The sequence below is a fragment of the Pseudocercospora fijiensis genome (genome assembly GCF_000340215.1).
Source record: "Pseudocercospora fijiensis CIRAD86 unplaced genomic scaffold MYCFIscaffold_10, whole genome shotgun sequence".
NCBI lineage: Eukaryota > Fungi > Ascomycota > Dothideomycetes > Mycosphaerellales > Mycosphaerellaceae > Pseudocercospora > Pseudocercospora fijiensis.
The window spans coordinates 2,920,909-2,944,950 of NW_006921541.1; the positions used below are offsets into that span (position 1 = coordinate 2,920,909).

At 43.8% G+C, this 24,042-nt stretch overlaps 4 protein-coding genes across 4 annotated transcripts; 2 read left to right on the forward strand and 2 right to left on the reverse strand.

The window, feature by feature from the left end:
• Positions 1 to 30: 30 nt before the first annotated feature.
• Positions 31 to 1,005, forward strand: MYCFIDRAFT_179533 (uncharacterized protein; the record flags this gene model as incomplete). The annotated part of the gene is made up of 13 exons (XM_007933599.1): positions 31 to 111; positions 136 to 159; positions 202 to 237; positions 279 to 287; positions 327 to 416; positions 451 to 479; positions 517 to 531; positions 571 to 586; positions 610 to 662; positions 697 to 777; positions 805 to 851; positions 887 to 950; positions 984 to 1,005. 13 exons carry the CDS (start codon positions 31 to 33, stop codon positions 1,003 to 1,005), a joined length of 567 nt encoding a protein of 188 aa, XP_007931790.1.
• Positions 1,006 to 1,252: 247 nt separating this feature from the next.
• On the reverse strand, positions 1,253 to 2,008 carry MYCFIDRAFT_63880 (uncharacterized protein; the record flags this gene model as incomplete). Its single annotated transcript, XM_007933150.1, has 1 exon — positions 1,253 to 2,008. The coding sequence occupies one exon, from the start codon at positions 2,006 to 2,008 to the stop codon at positions 1,253 to 1,255; it is 756 nt and encodes a 251-aa protein (XP_007931341.1).
• Positions 2,009 to 2,214: 206 nt separating this feature from the next.
• On the forward strand, positions 2,215 to 2,952 carry MYCFIDRAFT_33406 (uncharacterized protein; the record flags this gene model as incomplete). Its single annotated transcript, XM_007933034.1, has 1 exon — positions 2,215 to 2,952. The coding sequence occupies one exon, from the start codon at positions 2,215 to 2,217 to the stop codon at positions 2,950 to 2,952; it is 738 nt and encodes a 245-aa protein (XP_007931225.1).
• A 55-nt stretch (positions 2,953 to 3,007) lies between these two features.
• MYCFIDRAFT_179536 (uncharacterized protein) lies at positions 3,008 to 20,654 on the reverse strand (the record flags this gene model as incomplete). The annotated part of the gene is made up of 16 exons (XM_007933600.1): positions 3,008 to 3,111; positions 3,147 to 3,301; positions 3,327 to 3,395; positions 3,566 to 3,650; positions 3,688 to 3,797; positions 3,826 to 4,183; positions 4,211 to 4,277; positions 4,305 to 4,436; positions 4,480 to 4,490; positions 4,525 to 4,567; positions 4,600 to 4,639; positions 4,675 to 4,745; positions 4,770 to 4,854; positions 4,886 to 4,982; positions 12,201 to 12,208; positions 20,635 to 20,654. 16 exons carry the CDS (start codon positions 20,652 to 20,654, stop codon positions 3,008 to 3,010), a joined length of 1,455 nt encoding a protein of 484 aa, XP_007931791.1.
• Between the last annotated feature and the right edge of the window lie 3,388 nt (positions 20,655 to 24,042).

A 24,042-nucleotide genomic window follows, 5' to 3' on the forward strand; every position in this document is an offset into this window, starting at 1 on the left:
TTTCTTCATTGAAGAGCGCTTTGTCGCTGCATGTGCATCGAAATCCTTGATTCAGCATGTCTCTACGCTGTTCTCCTTATTCGAGATACCAGCCGCGCCGAGCATGAGCACGTCGTCCTCATCACACGTGCCTAGATGTGGCTGAAGTGGTTGGCTGCGGTGCATTTCGCTAGGCTTAGCTTGAACTTTCATGTTTGTCAGCTCAATGGTCTGAATGGCGTAGGAGAACGAGAGGCTGTGATAGAGGATATTTAGGGATTCATATTTTGACCTGTAAGATCCCGAGAGTGATAGATTCGTATGGAGATGAAACAACATTCTGATAGGTGAGACACGTGAGCATGATAGTTGCAACCGTGGATGTAGATCTTTTGCTTGGACGGGTCGCAGCAGAAAGTCCGTGCTTCTGGTTGATTGTAGAGTATTTCTCATGCGAAAAGAAATGAATAGCTGTTCAAATGGGACGGATTGAACTATTGGTGATGTTATCGTTGCAAGGCCGATCGATGGGTGCAGTAGAAGTTACACATGGTCACCCTAGGACTTGGAAGATTTGTTGTCGGTCTTTAGCATCTTGCTGATGCTGGTACATGTCAGCATCTGTGCTAGTGGGTCGACGAAAAGTCCATCGCGTTTGAGGAATATGCCTGCGCATACTTTTTGTAGAGGCCCGTACGAGCTGTGACGCGTGATCAGGACCATGAGATGTATATGGGCGGATTTAGAAGCCGGGAAGTCCACTCATCCACGGACGAACGAGACATTGGTTGCGCAGCTGTACTGCTAGCTTGACTAGGATGGGAGCAGGGACCGTTATGCCCATCCAGAGAACAGCACTTCGGCAGCAGAAGGTGTTGTTGATGAACGCATTGAAATCTGCTTCAAGCTGCATTTGGGGTGAAGTTCAGCGAAAGCATTTGGTATGGTCGACGGCCTACACAGCAGGGCCAGTGTGATTCCAAAGTGTGGAGTCACCAATTGAGAAATCTGCCAGAGACCTTGTGAGAGTGAAACTCGATACCTGCTTCGCATATCCACGGGATTACACGATTTTCGATCTCGACGTCCATGATGCTTTCGTCGTCGATCGACACAAATCTGCGAAGAGTTGGAAGCCGTTCCCATCACGTAAGCAGTCTGGTATTGGTTCGGTGAAGCCCATCAGGCTCGTCACGTTTTCCGTCCCTTGTAGAGTCATTGGCGTGAGGTTGAATCCGAGTTGGTTCGTGATGAAGACTCATGACATAATTCCTCATCCGGCATCTGGACCTAACGCATGCATGCACTTTTCCCGCACCACACTCACACCTTTAGCACCATCAAGCATATCCAGCACAGTCTTGACCTTCTCCCATTCTTTCTTCGCAGCCTCATCATCGCCGCTCCGAACCATCTTCTCCAGCCTCTCCGGTGCATTTAGGAGCCACCTTACACTCTCCTGCTGCTTTCGCCTCTGTGCTTCTTTGCTTTTCAAAGCAGCAGCCTCACCACCATGTGCCTTTCGGAGGTCTTCAGTCAAGGCTTTTGCAGTATCGGCAATATGCCCGATAGCAGGAGCTAATGTATGTGTGGTAGGCGTCATCGGATCCATCTTCTCCCGCATATGCCGGATCGTGTCCGTCGCCGCGATCAGCTTGGAGTAATTGTCGTATACCAAAGCTTTCTTCTCGCCATCGAGGTTCCTGATGTCGCTTAGGAGGCCGGCTTCTACTCTTAATACGCCTTCCAGGCCTTCGTTGGCTAGCAGGTGTTGGACATAGTCGTCTACTTTGAAGCCCGGCTTGTCTAGCTCGGACACGTGCTCAGCATCAAGTGTGGGAGTTGGAGGGAGAGTCTCTGAGTCTGGCGTGTCTTTCGCGAGGTTGTAGTAGTCTCGTAATGCTGCTCGGTTTCGTCGCAGGCTGCCTCTTTCCGGAGCTGGTTTGGAGGCTGTGGATGCGAGTGTATCTATGGACGTTCGGCGGGAGGATATGCTTATTGACGGCCGAGGGGATGCGATTGTGGACATGCTGGCATCTGATCGAACAGATGCGTGCGATTGAGTGGCTATTGTGTTGTTGTAGGCAGAGGTTTAGATTAGGCATGCTTTAGGCCTGATATTGACGAATCACTCATCAAGATTGACTCGCGAATTTGATGGATAGCCATCCGTATCAATACCGCAATATTCGGCCCGTTCTCTTGCTTCACATAAACTACCACGATGTGATCACAATGCCTCCCTCAACCGCCTCGGGCGACGTCAATCAGCTTTTTCAGGCAATACAAGCTCACCTCGCCTCCAAGCACATCCCACCAACACAGCAATGGCTCCAGAACTTCGTCCCGACCCTCCGCCTCACAACTCCTCTGATGGCAAATCAGAAGACAGCCGAATACCGCCTTCTTCAAACCGATATCTGCAGCACGGTGCAGTCGACTCCGCACTCCACATTCTCAGCTGGCATAACAAGCCCTGAAGTCCAGGAGCAAAGAGTCCCTGGCCCCGTTCCTGTCCAAGTACTGGACGTCGAGGACATTGGACGCAGCAGATGGAGCCAGGTCGAGGCCATTGAGATGGAGGAGAGAGGGGAGACGAAGAGGGGTCACGAGGTCATCAGAGTTGTGGCGGAAACTGAAGATGAGAATCAAGAGAACCAGACGACTACTGGCGCAAACACCCAAAGTGGACCGCATAAATTGCTATTGCAGGATTGCAAGGGAACGAAGGTCTACGCTTTTGAGCTCGAGAATGTCAAGGGAATCGGCATCGACTTGGCTATTGGGAGCAAGCTGGTCATCAAGGACTTTGTGGTTTCTAGAGGCGTCGTCATGCTTACGAACGCTGGCACTGAAGTCCTCGGTGGGAAGGTGGAGGCCTGGGACAAAAGATGGAGGGAGGACAGGAAGAAAGTGCTCAAGGAGAAGGCTGGATGGAGAGAGGGTATGGGCATTGATACCAGCGTCACCTGAGCTGTGAGCCCTTTCCATGCTCCCACTAGAATACGACGCGGCTCTGCTGCCTAGGTCAATCCCACATGACTTCGCTCCAGCTGATGAGCATAAGATGCTCGTTGGGCGCGCACATCACCATAGCGACAGCCAACCCCTCGAGCTCCTCACAGTGCTCCTCTCGGCACGGACCCATCCCCCGAGTAAGAACTCACCGCAGCTCCTGCACCCCGGTGCCTCAAACTCCCGTGCTGAAGACATCAAATACTGATCGCATGCCGGAGTGCGCGGTTCAGTAATACCGAACCCTTCTAAACCCATGCCCGAGGCGACCGCGACCATGCCATCCTCCGTTCCGTATGCCGATTTGCTCTGTCGATTGTGTCTCACTTCACGGCTCATAAGGTGGCACGCTCGCATTCCGCTTGGCATCTTTCTTCGCCTTCCGCTTCTCCACCCAACGCCTCACCGGATTTTGCTTCTTCTCCGAGTGCTCGACGTCGGCGTATAGTATTCTAGAGCGCTATAGATAGGTATCCTCGTCTATATTAGCGGCGCCTTAACGAACCTTCTTATCTATCGGCGTACGTACGCTTATCGGGGTAGCGATTTGTAGCAAGAGCATTGCTACCACCTATGCCTGTCGCCAATGTGCCACCCTCTCCAGGCGTCACCATCTTCTTCTCCTCCGCCCATTCTTTCAATGACGCCAGACGCTCCTCGGGCGACATTTCGTGCACATACTTGTGCTGCCACGAAGGGCGTCGCGTAGTGGAATCAGAAGTGGATGGGGTTGAGGACGACGCCATGGTGTATCGCGACGATCGATGATACCAGACACGACGCGACGCGACGCGATGGCTGTACTCACAAGGGTCTCGAGCTTAAAATGACCTCATCAGCAACTCGAAGCAATGAGGCGAGTGAAATTTGCCATGCAATTGCAGCACGTGGAAGTCTTGGTGTTCTGGAAGAATAAGCTGAGAGCTGCGAAGGCTCAAGGTCGAGATTCTGTCAACAGCATGCAGCAAGGTGGAGAAATGCGGCTCCAACCGCTGGCGTAGCGCAGCAGAGGTACTGTAAGTACTGCATATTCCGATGAGATCGTTCTGATAAAGCCATCTCTCGGAAGTGTTCGCAGACATGAGAAAGCCGCTGATCCAGGCATCTCGATCACGTCGAGGTTCATCGGGCGCCCTGGACACAAAGCCGATAGCAGCGGCATTTTGCAAAGCCGAGTTGGCACATATGTCTGAACGCGGGGTGTTTTGTAGGCGACTGCATGCTTCGCATCTGTCATGTTTCGTAATGTCCGTCAGCGCGCCCGAAGTCCGAGATACGGTGGCCTATTCTGCAATGGTGATGCAGCCCACAGGTCTGAGAAGGCAGCTAGAAGAGCAGGCGGGTCGAGGCGTATGCGTCTTGAACTGGTGATGCATGGTTTGTGCCTGGTCCCGGTTCATTGTGCCTATGGACTTCGGCACTGATCTATCTGAGTAGGTTCCCTTTGCGCAGATGTTCCGCAAATGAGTATAAAAGATCTGGCACGCGCGTAATGTCTGAAGCATGTCTGCGAGAATTTCATCTCATCACCGAACGCATGTGAGGCTATCACATGCTGCTCGATGAACTTCATCTCCACAAGCATGCCCTTTCTACCGGCTAGACTTTGCTCCTGTATTCTTTCGCAAGCACTAGCTTATCCGATCTGCAGCATCAACCAGGCCTCCAATCCCGCTTCACGACTCAAATACGGTATCCACCAAGGCAGACATGTCTTTGCCTCCGCTGCTCCAGTCACTTCCACGAGAACTCTACGACGAGGCGTACCATCACACGTTCGGCATACCCAACTCCAATGCTACCACCACCTCGACCCTTCCACCAACTTCCACACCAGCACCCAGCTCGACACCCTGCATTCTCATCGATGCAAACTACACTCCTCCGACACAATTCCAAATCCACCAACAAATACCCCAGGACTTCCGCGACCGCTACTACACCACGACATTCATCGGCTATGCTTCCGACATGGTATCTTGGTTCCGCTCACTAGACAACCATGACCGCGCCCTCGTCTAGAGTATCTAATGCTAGCTATTTCCCGTATCGCCGGTATCGGGCTACTATATACTATAAGAAGTCCTACTTCTATTATATAGAAAAGTAGCGCCTCAATAAGCTAAATAAGGAAGCAGTAGGTATTAAGGACAGGCGTATATCTAGGCCGCTTAAGAAGGAGTATAGAATAGGCTTTGTTACTAAGGTTAAATACTATAACAATAAGGCTACTAGAAGAGTTAGTATTCGTCGCTATACTACTATAAGTCTATAACTAAATATATATATACGCTCGACTATCTTAATAGCTAGAAGGTATACTAATATATTAAATATAAGGTTAAGAAGCAAATACATTACTCGCTATAAGCTAGAAGAACATTCGACGCCTTATAGGTATTAAAGGCAATATAGTAACAATCTTAGTATCTCTTATCTCGATATTAGTACTATATATAACGCCGCTAAACAATTGCCTTATTATAACCGTAGTAAGCGTTTTATAGCTCTAGAAGAGAGAGGTAATACGGACCTTTAACTATAGGCTACTATAAGGACTATAAAGGAGTATAACCTATACTTCTAATAGTTTAGTTACTAGTATTAGGGCTAGGGATAGTATTAGAGTAGGCTTTATATAGGCGGTAGAAGAAGGTATTTAGTTACTAGTAAAGTACGGCAAATTAATACTACTAGACAATATATACGAAGTAAATTAACTAGATTAGAAGCTATTTAGCGTCCTTATAAGCGATAACAACCTTAAATAGAGGCCTATAGTATACGCACTTCTAGAAAGCAAGTATAGTATTATCTATATACGAGTACTTAGCTATATAGCTTCTTAGGGTCGTTATAGTAAGCCTAGCGGCTAGTAGTTATAGTAGTCTATTCCTAACAGCCTAGTATCTAAATAATAGGCTATTCGAGATATATTTCTATAGGTTTATACCTACCTATACTAATAATACCTATTATAGACTATTACTATTACGTCGCTAGTTAAGGACTACTACTCGGATTTTAAGAGCGATATTAGTACTAGTAAGGGCAACTTCTTACTCTCTAGTACCCTTATACATTCGCTAAAGGTAGATAGAAAGTAGTATAATAATACTAATAAGGCTTCTACGAAGAATAATATACTTTACCTATTTAGTCGGCTATAAGGCGATTACGAGCGGTTTAACGAGCTTCTATATTGCCTTTAAAGCCTTATTTTTAAGTAGTATCTACTCGCTTAGAAGCGCGCTAATAGCGGACTTCTAAACTAGTTACGATATTAGTGACTATAGATTAATAACTATATCCCTAATATATCCTAGGCTTACTTCTAGAAGTAGTATTACTAACTATATTACTATATCTAGTACGATTAAGAGATTAAAGGCAGTAGAATAACTACTTAATAGGTAGATTGCTATATAGACCGTTTCTTCGACCCGAAAGGCTTTAATAGCGATATTAACTCTACTAGGATATGCTTAGATTAGCTTATTAACGAGAATCTACTAGAAGAAGATAAGGAAGGTAAGGTAGGGACTCTTCGTACTATTACGAAGGACCGTTACCTTCTATTACGTAGTATACTCGTATTAGGACTAAAGAGGTTATACGTGATTAGTATATAACCGGGCTCGAGTAAAGCTAGGGTCTTAATGCCTTAGGCAGGGCTTAGCGCTTAGCAATAGGCTAACTTGCCTACCTTCCTCCCTCTCCTCCTAGCTCCTTATCGAATACTACTCGTACCTACTACTACCCTATCTACCTGCTAATATACCCTTCTTATATAGTATTCGATCTACCCTTTAAGGGTAGCAGCTAGATAGTCCTTATTTCAAGCTTTTAGCGGTATAGCTATAATAACTAATCTAACTATATTGCGCCCGAAGAACGGGACCTATACGTACTATTCTATCGAAACAACCGTACTAATTATTAAGCAAGGCCTTCTATACGGCCTATTATACTAAGTTAATTGCACTAGACCGATACTCGCTAATTCCGCTATATCCGTACTATAGGGGCCTATAATACATTATTAGTATTACCCCTTATTACAATAGCCGGTTTATTACGAAGCAACAATAACCGTGCTGCCGCTAGTAGCGCTAGCAACGACAACGCTAGTAGTATAGTACCTGCTAAAGCACCTGCTAAAGTGCCTCCTACTAAAGAGCCTACTACTAGAGAGCCTACTATTAGGCCTATTAAAGAAGAACCTGTAATTCTAGGTAACGACCTAGAATTGTCTATCGACGACATTCTTAATAATATTATCAACCGTCGATATAGCTAACTAGCCTTTAGTCCCTAACTAGTAGCGAGACTTTAAGGAGCTACTTAAAATAGGCTTACTGCCTTGCGCTAAGAACAATAGCTAAAGGATAATCTCCTCGAAATTCGTCGCCTGTAAGAAGCCCTAGCAACTAATACTAAACTAATAGTAGGGCCTTCCTCTCTATCTATTTTAGTCTAAAAGAAGGACGCTAAACTTAAGGACTGTACCGTATTTAATAGCTCTAGTCGGAAACAATATAACGACTACATTCGTAACTATAAGCTTAACTAACGAAACGCACTAAGGGCTCTACTAAATGACTATTTACTAGTCGTCTATGCTATATAGTACATTAACGGCGACCTAAAACGCACCTAGGATAACTATTTCGACTCCCTTAATAACTAGACTGCTGTTTAGTAGCAGACCTACAAAACTATTATGCTAGACACCCTTAGAAACCCTATACTAAGGCAACAACACGCTTAGGACTAGTACCTTCGAGCTAAACAAAAGACTAATTAATCGGCTCGCTTATTTAAGGCCTATTTAAAGACCCTCGAAGACGACCTTCCGACTAAAACTAATTCTATCTAGATCTCCGAAATACGCCCTAAATGGAGAGAGGAATTGGTCCTTAAATTGGACCGCCGCCGTATATTTAAACAGGCCAATCTTATACGTATTCAATTTATAGTTAAAGTCGAAACTGCTAAACGAGCTGTCTAGCTCTAGCAACGACTAGAATTAAGGACCCGACCTACTAGCAACCGTAGCAACCGTAGCCGCGGAGGAAACTAAGGTTCCTACTAAGACAACAATACTAACAATAGGAACAGTAACGACCGCGGAAGAGGTCGTAGCCGACGGCTATATAGAGGAGGCCGTAATAGGGGCCGTAGAAGGGGCTCGTATCCCTATAACGCTAACCGCTCGACTAATAGCAGCTATAGCAACCTCCTAACTAGATTAAAGTGCTTCAATTGCGATAGTACTAGCTATCTACTAGGCTAATGCGACAAACCTAGGGATTAGGCCCGAGTCGACCGTACTACCGCCGAGTACCGAAAGCACCTCTTAGTAGCTAACGCTACCCCTATAAGCTAATCTTCTAATTAGTCGAAAAAAGAATAAGCGCCGCACTAACTATTAGCCTTATACGGCGTAAGACTATCGACATTGTACTAGCTATTATACGTACCTATCTCGTATCGGACACGTATAGAACTAACTATAAGACTAAGGTTACACTAGATCTAGGAAATTCAGTTAGTGCCCTTATTAGCTATCGCCTAGCTAAGCAATTAGACCTTTAACAACTGCCTAGGACTAACCTACTAACCCTTGCTTAGTTTAATAACGCTCGGCACTTAACCTACGGAGCCTACTATATCTATATAGCCCTAAGAGACGACCTCGGTAATAAGCGCCTACTAAACTTCACTGCCTACGTAGTAGATATAGACAGCCTCCTATCTAATATTGTTATTAGCAACCCTATTCTTAAGTACTATACTATAGTTATAGACTTAGGCAGTTAATAATAGCGATTTAGAATCGCTAGGAAAGAGGACATTAAACACATTAATATTAGCGAGTGCCCTAATAATATTAGGGTCCTATTTATTAGCAACCTAACCCTAGCTAATCCGACGGCCGACCTGCTCGGTAGTAATAACGATAAACTAGTGCCCCCTAATAGCATAGATCCTAAACAACTTAAGCGTATACTAGAACCTGTTCGAGAGACCTATATTAATATATTTAAACACTACTTAGCATCGATATTGCCTATGTTTAAAGAGACGGACTATAAGATTAATATTATAGAGGGCAAGGAGGTTCCTTTTAGCCCCCTCTATAACCTTAGTAAACGAGAGCTTGCTATATTGCGTAAGTATCTAGAGGAAAACCTAGCTAATAGCCGGACACAATATAGCAACAGCCTTACTAGTGCACCTATCCTATTCGTACTAAAGAAGGATAGTAGCCTACGCCTATATGTTAATTATCGTAGGCTTAACGCTGTTACTATTAAAGACCGCTATCTACTCCCGCTTATTAATAAGACCCTCGACCGCCTTTCTAGTACCTGCTACTATACTATATTAGACATTAAGGACGCCTACTACCGTATCCGTATTCGCAAGGGCGATGAATAGAAGACAGCCTTCCGCACTCGCTATAGCTATTTCGAGTACTTAGTTATACTATTTAGGCTAGCTAATGCCCCTACTACATTCTAGTCCTATATTAATCGGGCCTTATCCGGCCTACTAGACTACCTTTGTATAGTTTACCTAGATAACATCCTAGTTTATATACACTCCCCTAACATCGCGGAGTACTAGGCTACAGTCCGTAAGGTACTCGATCGCTTACGAGCCTATAGACTATATTGCAAGCCTTTTAAATACACCTTCGCCGCTAAGGAGGTAGCCTTCCTTAGCTTTATCGTATTAACTAATAGTATTAAGGCTGATCCTAATCGGATTAAGACTATTACTAAATAGCCTGTTCCTACGTCTATTAAGGAGCTTTAATTATTCCTAGGTTTTGCTAACTTCTACCGTCGGTTTATTAAGGGTTATTCGAGGCATATAATACTACTAACTAAGCTTACCAAAACTACGGCCAACCCTACTAGAGAATTCAAATAGACTAATAGAGCATAAGCCGCTTTTAACGGTCTAAAGCAACGCTTTACTAAAGTCCCCTTATTATACTATTTCGTACTAAGCAAACAGATCCGAATTAAGACTAACGCTTTACAGTTCGCTGTATTAGCTATTATATCACAGCAGGCTAATAATACCTACTAGCACCCGATTGCCTTCTTCTCAAGGAAGATAATTAATGCTAAACGTCGCTACGAGACCTACGAGCAAGAGCTCCTAGCTATTATCGAGGCCTTTAAGCATTAGAGGCACTACCTCGATAGGGCTTAACATACAATACAGGTCTATATAGACTATAACAACCTCCGTAGAACTACGAAGGTTACTAGGGTTATAGGTCGATAGGCTAGATAGGCCGTCTACCTCGCTAGGTTTAATTTTAATATATTATATCGGCTAGGCGTAAACAACCCTACTAATAGCCTATCGAGGCGACCTAATTACGACAGCGGGACTTAGCAATCTATTAATTTATTGTTTCTAACCCTATAGCATAAGATTGCTATAGCCCGTATTGTTAATAAGCAAGCGTAGGATAAGCGGCTTACCGGACTCCGCAACGGCTTAAAGCATGTTAATGCTCTTGCTATATTAATAGTGCATATTAAGGCAAGGGCTAAGGACACAGATAGGAGAAGTTATAATAACTCCCTAGTCGATATCGCTATATATAGTAATAGCGATTAAAGCACTAATACAGTTAATCCGGCTACTAGTACTATTAGATATATATAATGCGTACCTCGTTTAATAGCGAGGGTACTATTAAATAACCTTACAAATAGGGATAGTTAACCGTTTATAGACAAGCTATTACGTGCTTAGTAGAGAGACGCCTTTGCTACTAAACGTATCGATAGGCTTATAAGTAGACGAAAGACTCGATCTAGTAAGAGTAACAATTAGTCGATCGATAACAAAGGTTATTTAAAGTTTAAGGGCAGATACTATATTCCCGCTAAACATTCGATCCGATAAGAACTTCTTAAGCGACACTATAATAGTAAGCTTGCCGGTTACTATAGTATAGAGAGGTCGTACGAGTTACTATCGCGCATATACTACTAGCTAAATAGTAAGCGGGACATAAAGGACTACGTAAATACGTATGCCGTATATTAACGTATTAAGGCACTAAAGCATTAGCCTTTTAGCGAGTTGTCCTTCTTACTAATCCCTTATAAGCCATTTGCAGAGCTTATAATAGATTTTATTACAGGCCTCCCGCCTACTAAGCGTAGGGGCAGTAAGGATGTATATAATGCTCTCCTAGTTATCGTAGACCGGTTTACTAAGGGCGCTCGTTATATTCCTGCCCGAAAGGATTAGACGGCTATTAACCTAGCTAAGTCGCTATAGAACAACATCTTCTATAGCTATTAGGGGACCCCTAAGGGGATAGTCTCCGATCGAGGCTCGACATTTATATCCTACTATTAGAGTAAGATTTGCCTATAGCTAAGACTTAAGCATCGCCTATCTATAGCATTCTATCCGCAAACAGATAGTTAGACCGAAAGGTAGAATGCTACGCTATAGCAGTACCTACGCAGCTATATTAATAAGAACCCTAACGACTAGGTTAACCGTTAACCTCCTATAACTAGCCGAATTCGTATATAACAATAGTATCTACTTATCTACTAAGGTGTTACCCTATTTCGCTATAATAGGCTAGAACGCTGCTATGCTATAAGATCCCCTACCGCTCGAGGCCGAGTATAAGGAAAGGGAAGCGTATTAAGTACTAACCCCTAAAACACTAGCGGCTATTAAAAGGGTTCAAAAGATGCGAGAGATTTACGCTAAGATAGCTAACAAACTAGCAAAGGCCTAGGCCTATTAGAAGGCCTATTATAATAAACACTATATACCGATAACCTTTAAGCAAGGCGATATAGTTATACTTAGTACAAAGAACCTCCGCATTAAAGGACGGAAACCAATACTACTACTACTACTTGTAGCAATAGTATAGGCTACCGAGGGTAACATAACCTATAGTAATATAGGTAGCTATGTTTAGTAAGATAGGATAACGAGACTGTCGCTTAGGCTAATAACTAGAGCCCTGCAATATAGGCATTATGGAAGTGTAATATAAACAATGTACTATACGAGGTTAATGATCTGTCTACTCTATAGAAGGAGGCCTCTTATATAGGCTTAAAACTAGCCTATAGGTGTAGGGCCGGTTACTAGCTAATATCCCTCCCTTTCTTCGTGTCTAACTAGACACGCTTCACATTGCGCGCTTAAAACAAACATATATGCATCCTTAGCGGTCTTAGCTAAGGCCATTTTTACAACTCCGCAATAATACCCCCGGGGTAGTATTAATCCTAGATACTATAATTATACAAAAACGACTTCCTAAGCAATACTATATAGACCTACTATTGCTTTAACGCGCCGTAATCCTTACTAGCAATAACCTTATCTGCTAGTCGGCTCTCGAAATCTCCTCCGTATACGTTAAAGCTATTAGTACCGAAGTACTGTCCCTCGTAGAAAGCTTAATTAACGAGGAGGTTAGTAGCCTTTTCCGTCGTAGCTTTCTCCTAATTATATAGATACTCCTTAAGTCCTTCGTTATTAAGCTAGAGGATCTATTTAACTTCGTTCTAAACAACGTAACTTAACTAAGGAATCCTACTAACTAGGGCGTCGGAGATGCAGCCGAGGCCTTCGACTAAGATAGCCGTAGGGAAAGCGAATAGTACGAAGGAGTTAGAGGCTAGGAGGGCGGTTAGATTGCGGTACGCTTTAGCAACCTAAGAGACTATTAAGTTCTCGTAGCCCTTAACCTTAGTGCCGTTAATAACGCGAGAGTAGCCTAGGTTAATTAATATACGGTTGCTCTTAGTCTTTAGATTACTATACGGAAGGTATAGTATCTAAATAGAGACCTCGCATTCCTTTAGAGGGTTAAGGATCTACTCCGCTTTACGCCCCTTACTATTAGGCTAACTATCGAACATGTAGTCGAGGTCGTCTCCGGTAAGGTGCTTATTAGTAAGCTTGCCGATCTTGCTTAGTAGGACTAGGCTACGAGCCTTAAGCTTCTTAACCTAGTTCGTAAAGACCTTAGGCTAATATATACCTTCGACAATAGTAGAGCAGCTAGTCTTATCCTTAGATATAAGGCAGACCTTAATACGTAGGTAACTAGTACCCTCGCTAGCTGCGAGCTTAACTATATCTTGTCCGAGATAAGTAGACTCCTTAGAAGGACAGTTTTTATAAGTACCGCTAACCTTAAAGAACTTAGCAGGCTTAGGGACGGAGATAAGCTCGTATACGTAATTAGGTCGAAGGGCGATAGCTAAGAGCTATAGGGTACGGTACTAGCGGACGATTTAGTTGCTTACACTATAAGTTTAAAGGGCATTGCGGCCTTCCTACTTAGACTTAGGCATCGCACGCATATACTAAAGGTATATTTTAAACTCCTCCTATATTAGGTCGATAAGGAAAGGAAGATATGCTCTACGAGGCTCTTATAACTAGCTAAAGACTTAAGGGAAGATAGCATTGCTAGTCTAGCGAAAGCGGTCGAAGGAAGTACCTTAGCTAAGGATACCGGTAACGAACTTGCTCTAGCGATCCGTCGGCGTAAGGGCGCGAGTAATAGTACTAGTAGGGTTCAACGCGTAGAGTCCTAGAGATGTCGGGGCGGTAATAGGGCGTCTAGGAAGCTAGTTAGTATAGGCCTAATTAGCCTTAAGGGCAGCGAAGGCATCTTAATTAGCGATATCACGTCTAATCTTTAATAGGCGGCTAATAAGGACACTCGTCTTAGTACTAGCATAGAGACTATAGACCTTAGCAGCCTTCTTAATATAGTTAGCATATATAGTGAACCGCTCTTTACCTAGCTTACTAAGGTCGTCGAGCTATTAATAGATAGATAGGGCGGTAGGAGCTTTGCCTATATCGGCTTTAGGAACTATATCGATCTCGGTAATAAGATATGCGATAGAGTCGCCCTTATAAGAACTATAGATATTCTTAGTTAATAGGATCGGCGAGAGGCCTCTATCTCTACGCTCGCTAAAGGAGCCTTCGGAGGAGACATCTTCTAGTAGTATATCTAGTATATTAACATCCGAGTTACTATAGTTAGTACTATAGTTAGTACTATAGTCGGTACTAGAAGGAGTGCTATACTTCTTAGTAGCCTTGCGGAGGGCCTAGCGAGTATACAATACCTTCTTACGCGCTACTTCGGCCTTAGCGCGCTCGTCTTAAACTTCTTAAGGGACCTTACGGTTACGGATCGAGCGACGATCTTTAGCCTATATTTCTATAGCGAGCGTAAGACTAGTAGCCGTATCGGCCTCGGTTTCTAGGCGAAGAGCCTTACGTTTAAGAATATTAACGATAGGAGCCTCTTAACCTTTAACAATAAAGCCTATACTATTAATGCGATAGCCCTTCTCTTTTAGTAGATCCTTAGTTGTCTATACGTTAAGATCGACCTAGATAATCGCATCGTAGTGCTTCTTCTAGTAGGCTGTCGTAAAGTCGTTAAGCGTAAAGGACAAGTTAAGTAACTACTTACCTACCTTCTTACTAGCGGTAGATATACGATAGATTATAGTACGGGAAAGATACTCGGCGCCTTAACGACGGACCTTGTACTTATTAACGAACGAAGAGACCTACTTAGTACGCTCTTATCTACCGTAGGCGAAGTCAATAAGGCTCTTAGGAAGACTACTTAGTCCTCCCTAATATTCGAAGGCCTAGTCGAGGGTCTTAAAGCGCAAACGAATCTAGGTACCGGCCGTCTCGAGGCTATAGACGATAGGAAAGGCTTGTTCGATGTCTATATCGTTAAGAACCTCGCGCTTAAAGATATACTTACCGATAGACTAACGTAAGTTGTTTATACTATACGCAACTAAGATAGTAGCCTTCTTAATGTTCCTATTAATAACGCGTAGTAGGGTGCGAGCGTTCTAGATCTTCTCTTAAGGGTCTTTAAGGGCGGTAACGATCTAGAAGTAGTGCTCGAGGCTAGTTGTAGCAGCTAAGGCGCTATCGGATAGGGCTTCGATCGGGACTAGTACGCCTAGGTTTAGGGCTAGTAGGTTGCTACTACTACTAGCACCTAGCGGATTTAGGGCGCCGGAAGACATCTTAGTTAACTAGAGCGGAAAGGAGTTAGTAACGAGTTTGCAAAAACGTCCGTAGCTTGTTAATAATAATTAAAGGGTTTAGATAGAAGAAGGGGGAGGGCGTAGGCGGTAGTAAGTTAGTTAGTATTTAGGTAGAAGAAAGAGCTTAGAAAGCTCGCCTTAAATAGGGTACAAAGGTAGCGTAGTCCGTATATTCCGGTAAAGCAAACGGATAACGACTATATATAGACCCTAAAAAGTAAAGCTATATACGAGACCCCTTTATTAGTAGGGTAGGCTAAAGTTTAACAATCGATCTAGCTAATTGCTAGTAGCGACTACGCGCCTTTGTTAACCTCTAGCTTTCGTAGATTCTCGCGTACTCGAAATGTAACTAGTTAGTTCGAGCACCTAGTAGTAATCTATAGTAGTAAGGCTAGCGGGACTAATAACATCCCCGGGGTAGTATTAGCTTTTCTCTAGAGATGCTCGGCAACTAGGAGTAAATCGCCTAGGCCTAGCGTAGCTTATATTAGCCTATAGCACTATCGTTATAGATACAGTATTACCTTTTATAGCGGTAGGCATATAAACGTAGCCCGTGCGTTCTTCTTTCTTCTAGACACTAAGCTTAGCGGCCTAAGGTCCCTATCCTTAGAGGCTATAGGCCTAGGTTGCTACGTCTATTTAAGAGCTAGGAAGGGAGAGGGATCCTCTCTTTCTTAGTGTTCTACGTAACTAGTGCTAATTATAGCAGGAACATCCTCTAGTAGAGTACCTTATTATCGTTGCTACTTAAGGGTAGTTACTAGAGTCTAGGAACGTAAAGGGAAGTGGTCCTAGAAGGGTAGAGGGTTAGGTTCGGCTATTTTCCTAATGCTACCCCCGGGGTATTATTAGGAAAACACGCCTCGTATAGTTCTATCTAAGGAAATAAGAGCAAAGGAATAAAGTTATAGCAATATTAATCGAAAGCAAAGGCAAAGCAAAGGACAATAACAAGATAAACTAAAAGCAATAAACGAGAGTATAAACATTAGTAGGAACGGATAGTAGGTAAGGATTAAAGGTATAGGGCGGCACTGTATTAACAGCGCGGAGAACGATTAATAAGAGTAAGGAAGTAACGTAGTAGAGGCAGATAGAGGCAAGGAAGAGTAAGCAATTATTTAGTCTCGGGGTCGGGGTCGTTTAATACCTATAATTCTAGGCGGTCTTCGTCGCTAGACTAGTCGAGTTCCTCCTCGGAGTTAGAGTTAGATAGCTAGAAGTCTAGTTCACTATTAGAATCGGAATTAATATCGGAAACGCTCTATATATAGTTAATCCGCACATAACCCTCCCTTTATTCTTAAGTTATTCCTAATAGCTTACTAAGACGAATCTAGGGATAGGTATAGTTCTTAGGCAGAACAGGATCTATAATAGCGGTAGGATCCTCCTCCCGATAGGTATCTAAGGACGGTAGAGGGTCTATAGAGGTACTAACTTCCTCCTCGGTCGGCGGAGGGCGGGTAGGTTCGCGTAACTTAACGATCTTCTTTAGATTAGCCCGAGGGTGAGAGTGCTTTAAGGTAGCACTATCTAGCTCCTAAAGAAGGTATACGGAACCCGAGTAAAGGACCTCCTTTACTCTATAAGGACCCTTCTACTTAAAGGCTAGCTTATAGGAGTAACTATACTCTAGTTCGGACCGGTATAGAAGGACTATATCGCTAACCTTTAGAGGCTCCTAATTAACAGCATTATAGTTATTAAAATACTGCTTAGCCTCTTCCCGAAGCCGACGTTACCGAGCAAGACCCTCTTAAGAAGTCGTAGTTATATCCTTAAGAGCCTTAGCCCGTAGGGTAAGAAGGTCTACCCTAGTACGAATAGACCCCTAATCGTAAACGCCGTACGTACGATAGGACAATTCAATAGGAAGAACGGCGTCCCTCCTAATTATAAGTTCCGCTAGTATAAGTCCGGTCGTATCGATAATAGTAGTTCGGTCCGCCTAGAGAAAGGCTAGGACGCGGGTAGAAATAGGAACTAATCTGTCGCTACTATTAGTTATCTTAGATAGGGCGTCAATTAACGACCGATAGCCGCGCTTAATAATAGCATTCGACTAGGGATAGTACGGGGAGATACGAACGTTCTTCGCCCCGTACGAAACAAGTAGCGCTTAAACCTCCTTAGCTATATTGTTCGTAGCGTTGTCTAAGATAACCTCGTAAGGTGTTCCCTAGCGGCAAAACAGATCCTTAAATAGGAAGGTAGCTATATTACGGGCATTAATAGCACCGCAACCCTTATAGAAATAATAGGCCTCCGGCTATCGAGAAAGACCCTCTCGAATAATATATAGGCTATTATTGCGGCTAAGATAGACCCTATCGCTATACTACCGCTCCCTAACTAACTAGGCAGTAGGGATACGTAGCTCTCCTAGACGTCGGTAGCTGTTCCTAAAGTTGCACTTAGGATAGCTCTTATAGTAGTAGGAGACATTAGCCTATACGCCGTCCTACTAGTAGCAACGACAAAGGATATCGAAGGTGCCCTCCGCCGCCCGGTAGCCGAGCTTATCGTAAACGGAACGAAGGATTTCTTATCGGGCTGCTAGATCGTTAATAATACGCTAGAGTAGTGCATTAACTATAGCCTATCGCTAAAGGATGCGATCCTTAATAAGGAACCTCCGAGAATAGCGAATAATACGACGGTATTAACTCTTCGATAGACTAGGAGCTCTCTTCGTATAAGTAAGGAAGTAGGCGATATTATAGGAGTCGTCGGAGTAGACCCTATTAAGGATATTATCCCTACCTAGTTCGCCTGCCTTAGTATCGTCCTAGTCCTCGCCGTTAGTAGTAGGGTCTTCGTTAGGCTAGTTACTAGGTTAGTCGTCGGTAGTAGGCCTAGTAATTACCGGCATAGCGTTAATATAGAAGGTAGTAAAGAAGGTACGGTTAATAACCGCGTCGATATCCTCTTCTTCTATTATCTCGGCGATATCCTCTTCTATAGCAGGCCTCCTAGAAAGGCTATCCGGTCTAGTATACTTCTTACTAGGAATATAGAAGACGTCGAAATTAAACAAATAGATCTAGGCAACCTACCGAGCTATCGTAGAGTTAGGCAGGTCGGAGGCTGCACGGTTAAGTTAATAGACTAGCGTCTAAGCGTCGACTTCTAGGCGAAAGAACACTCTAAAGAGCTAAGGTCGGAACTTCTTAAGAGCCTTGTAGATACTAAGGCACTCTCGCTTACTAGCATCGTATCGGGCCTCGATTAGTTTCTATAGACCGGACTCGTACCGGATAGGGTAACGTAAGGAGGGCTCCTTACGATTATACTATATTAGTATCTCGCCGTAGCCTTCCCCGCTCGAGTCGATAGCAACAATTAGCAGACCTACGCCTTCCGAGTAGTTAATAGAGGTAAGCGTAGGCGCGCTAACAAGCGCCTTAGTAACCTTGTCCTTAGCGGCTTAGTAAACGGAGGTCTATTTAAACTCTATATCCTTCTTAAGCAAGGCGTATAGAGGCTTGTATACTAACGTAAAGTTCTCGACCTAGATATAGAAGTAAGAGACTACTCTAAGCTAGATCCGGACATCTTTCTAATAGGCGGGGTCTAGCTAGGATACAATCTTTAGGACCCGTATATTGTTAGGATAGCGGCCGTTCTTATTAGTAACAAACCCGACAATGTTTATACGCTTATATAGGAGCTAAAGCTTCTCCCTATATACCGTTAGGTTAGCTCGCTCTAGGTCGCAGAGGATACTATCGAGGTTCTAAATATATTCGAGAAAGAACCTACGGATACTAGGCTCTACTTCTTTATTGTCGTACCTAGTTTTAGGGCCCTTAATGCCGATGTCGTCGAGGAAAGGTATCGCTATATAGGAGATATAGGCCGCGAGGACTTAGTTTATAATGCGAACGAACTAGGCTACGGAGTTAGTTGCCCCTTAGGGAAGGGTAGTTTGTCGGTATAGTCTAAGAGGCGTTTCGAAACTAGTAAGGTCCCGGCTATTAGGGTAGAGAGGTATCTAGTCGTAGCCCGAGAATACATTAACTAGCGAGGCTACTATACAGTTAGCAAAGGCTTCTAAGAACCTATTAGTCTCCGGAGGAAGATTAGCATCTCTAATCGTAACTGCGTTAAACTTCTAGGTAGCGTTAATTAGCCGATACTTCTTTAGTTCCCTAGGAGCTATCTTCTTCTAAACTAGGAAGTATAGATTGCGATACGAGGCATAGGAAGGCTCTAAGGTGCTAGCCTTTATACGCTGCCGTATTATGTCCTTAACTATACCTCTTAGGCTTAGGTTTAGCTTAAACCCTAGGTAAGCCTAAGGCTTATACTCGATCGTTCGGATCCTCTATAGAGGGGCAACCTCCGGGTTGATCCTGCCTAGGTACGTAAAGTTATATACTAATACGGCTTCGCGGTTATATAGAAGCTCGTATAGCAAATCTAGTTCAAGATCCGAAAGCTCGATACTAGGTTTAATGTTCGCTAGTCTCTCCGGCGTTAGCCTCGATCCCCTAGGAATAGCGGAGAACTTTTTAGTAATATATCTCTAGTCGTATAGACTATCCCTAGGTATTAATATCGCTTCGCGGTTAAGGCACTTTTGTCGCTAGTTAGGATTCCCGCTAGGATTAGACCTATCGGTTATATATACGCTGCCCTTTACGGGCTTAATCTTATTAGCTACCCTCTTATATAGGGTATATATACTAACCGCTCGTAATACCCGAGCCCTCTCTCTTTAACGTTAGGCCCGGAGATTAGCGTAACAGAACAGCGCGTAAACTTTATTAGAAGTCTCCTTAAGTCGGTAGGTATACAGCTAGTAATCCTAATTTATAATTCCGGCGAAAACGTTAGATTCCTAATAACACCCCCGGGGTAGTATTAGCTCGGCGCTCTAATTAGTTAGTTCGGATTCGGGCTCGGGTAGATCCGCTTCCGGCGGCGATGCCTACGATAGCATTATTACCGAGATTCGTGTACTAGATAGTCGTTATACTATTATGCTCGCTATCGCTTCGAGCATTCGTCTCCTTAGTATAGAGCCTAGGAACTAGCCTTATCGTACGGAGCGGCGCACCTCTAGATATAACCTATTTAAGCTATATTAACTTATAGCGCAGATTGCCGGTCTTATAACCGCGCTATAGCGTTTCCCGAAGAGCGTTTAGAAGCAGTAAGGATATCCTCGTAGGATTTGCAGCTAGTGTTTCCGATATAACTAGTAAATACGACTCGGTTGCCCTTCTAGTTAGCGATAGTTCCTTCCTAGGAGCTATCGTCGTAGTTGCGCTAGATACCCTAGGTTATACGAGACTATAGACGACCTAGAATAATTAGCGTGTTCGGGTTAGCGGCAATCTAGAAGGTAAAGGAAAAGCATATACCGAAAGCGTCTACTATAATATTATAGCAGGTACCTACTAGCGCAACCTCCCTATTTACTCCCTATATACTAAGGGAAATATCTCTATTTATTAGCAGTCGGAGCTGTTTAGCCTAGCGCTTACTTATAATAAGTGACTCTAAACCATTATTAAGCATTGCCGGCAACTGCTAACTATAGCTTCCGATAGTAACTTAAATATAGATAGCGGGAACGACGGTAAAGGAACGGGTAACTATAGAAAGGTCTATATTATTAGGGATAGAGTAAAGTTCCTTAGATCGAGGAGGTCCTACTCGACCGATTTGTTAGCTAGTAAATCGGATAGCCTTAATAGAAACTAAAACCGAAGCAGGGTCGACATTATTATCCCCTCGGCTTATCTCCTTAATCCCCTCTTCGTTAGTATTATCGATAGTCTCCTAGCTCTCGTAGGTTACTAATTCGCCTTCTGCTAACTCTTAGGCACCTAAAAATTTAGGAAGGAACTATAGAGAAGAGACGTCGATATAGTCCTCTCGCCCCTATTTACGTCGAAGGGCTACAAGGTCTTTTATAAAGGTAGTATCGTTAGGAATCCGGCTCTAGAATAGGTTAGTAGGCAAACCGTATACTAGAAGCTCTCCTATAGACACGTTAGACTTAAGGTCTAGGAACTATAAAGCCTAGAAGAGAGTATTTGCCTTTATATCGTAAGAGTTAGTAGGCCCGGTACTATACTTCTTTATATACCTATTAAAGCGAAAGCTCTTTAGGTCGGCTGACTTTCGTTTATAGGCCGGCGGGTTAGCTAGGCCTAGGGTACTACTAAGGTCGGTAGTATCATCCTCTATATCGATATCCGGAGTCTCTAAGACCTCCGGAGAGGCTATACTAGCTCGGGTTACACGGTCTTCGGCTGTCTAGAGTGTCTTAGTCTTAGCGACTAATTCTCGCTATTTCTTAGCCTTATTAGCTACCTACTTCTTAAGTATCCTAGTAGGGGCTGCCGTACTAGGGCGGGTAGGGTTCTACGGGCTCTTACCCTTGCCCTAGGACTAGGTTTAGGACCTTATAGTAGCGTAGACATCTACACTATTCTTAGTAACCGCGTAAACATTAGTAACTACGTCCGGGTCCTAAGATACAAAGTTGACTTTAATAGGTTTAGTAGTACTATTACTGCTCCGCTCCTTAACCTATTTTGCCCTAACCTTCTAAGTTTCTCGTTTAGTAATAGCGGCGAGGGTACTGTTCCTAGTGTCCTTAAACTCGATCTTACTACTATACTTCTTCTCTAGAAGACTCCTAAGTTGAGGCAGCTTCGGAGCTCTACGATCCTACTCGAAGTTAATCTTGTCGCCGGTATCGGTATAGTAGAACCGACTATTTACTTATATAACGAGCTTCCTCTTAAGAAGCTCCTTCTAGATAGGGCAGTCTAATTAAACATATTTGAAACCGCCGTATATCTAGCACTTGCTATCTAAGTTAGAATAGATCTTCCGTATAGCGTAGACGTTAACTAAAGGGGCCTTAGAGTGGTTAGGATCGGAGACCTAGTAGACTAGTAGTACATCCTTTAGTATACTAGTATTAAGGACCTCCCTAACTCGCTATAGTGCTTTCGCATTAAGGTTAAGCTAGGCTAGGGATTTAGCTAAGTCCGCAACGTCCTAAGAATGCTTAGTAATAGTAGGAGTTACGGTACTAGGACTACTTTGCGATTTAGGAAGAAACTTAGGCCCTCTAGTTCCCGAGGCATCGTTCCTTACCTAGGCTAGGTTATTCCGGTCCTCGCCGTAAATAAACTTCTTTACGTTAGCGGAGCTGTTAATGTCGTCCTTAACAGCCTCTAGGACCTCTTTATACTTCCTAAAGGTCTCGGGATTGGCTTCGCTAAGCTTGTAGCGACGGAAGACACGCTTAGCCGTAGACTACGGCAACCCTTTAAGGAGTAGCCTCGTTCTCTAAGAATTCTCGAGGTCCTACTAGTCGATACCGTCCGCTAACTTGACAAACTCGCGGACGTACTCCTTTAGGTCGTTATCTTCGGTGCGCCTCTCTATATAGAGGTTCTTAAGCTACGTACGACTACCTTTAATACGACGGCTATCGCGATCCCGATACTCCCTTATAAAGGCCTACTTAAAGACCTCCTAGTCGGCATTAGACTTATCGTCCTTTTCTAGGTAGCTAACTAGGGTTCTAAGGGTTCGGTAAAGCTTAGTAATAGTAGTCCTCGTAAGGGACCGGACCTTATACTAGTCCGACTCCTCTTCGAGTCTGTACTCGGCTAAGTTGTCCTTAAAGCGTTCTACGTGCGCCGTAGCGTTCTACCCTTCGAACAAAGGGTTCCTAATACTTCCTAGCTCTAGCGGGCGACGCCTATTCTAGCGGAGAAGGTTAGTTTGCCCTTAAATTATCTTTATAACGATATTATAGAGGGCCTCGGGCGTAGAAGGCTTAATAGCCCCTAGGTCGATAGCGCTTATAACAACTAGTCGTCGCCTAATCTCTTCGTTAATAGGGTCCGGTAGGTTATTAGATTCCGAAGATTCCGCTAATTCGTAATACTCGCTTTCGCTAGAGCTTATTCGATTATTATAAAGTAGTTAAAATAAAATGCTATAGGAAAGTGTTTTTAGTATATATTGTAGGTTTAGTTTGTTTCGATGTTGCTATACGAGAAAATGGTATGCTAGGCTGTTTTCTTCTAATGTTACCCCTAGGGTAGTATTAGAGTTTAGCCTCCTAGGGGTCGCCTAGACACCCCTAGGAGCTTTAATTTAGTAAATTTAGACAAAAGCCGCTCGGAGGAAGGAACTGCAATCTCTATTTACACCTAGATCCTAGAAACTAGCTACTTTACTAACTATCGTTATCTCCTTTAGCTAGGTAGGGGGGCGGGGACCTTCTTTTTCTAGTAGAAGGCTAAGCACTATCCGAACGAGGTAGCGAATCCCGAAACAATCTACCCGGTTAATAGGGGAACTGTCTAGGCATCCGACCTATAATCTAGAAATTGCTATCGTATAGATAGTCTTAGCAAACTAAGCAAGGCCGATAGGTAATTAGTCTATCTCCTCCTTAGGCGGGCGGTAGCTTATCTCGAGCAAGCGGTACTAAATAGGTCTTTAACCTAGAGCCGAGTCCTTAGAAGCTAGCTATAGTTATAGACTAGGCCCTAAGCTGTAATAGTCCTAAGGGTTTGTAGCTTTTCGGGGTTAAAGCGATGCCCTCGTTAAGAGGTTTCTCTACTTGTCGTAACGGCCCCTTAAGATACTTCGGTATCGTCCGTATCGTAGGCTCTTATCGTGCCCTCGCTTCGGTTATAGCTATTCGTGCCTAGAGACCACCTTTAATATACCCGAACCTGTTAGATATAAAGAGATAGCCCTACCTTCGGCTCTAATAAAGGACGGAAACTAACACTACTACTACCACTTATAGCAATAGTATAGGCTACCGAGGGTAATATAACCTATAGCAATATAGGCAGCTATGTTTAGCAAGATAGGATAACGAGACTGTCGCTTAGGCTAATAACTAGAGCCCTACAATATA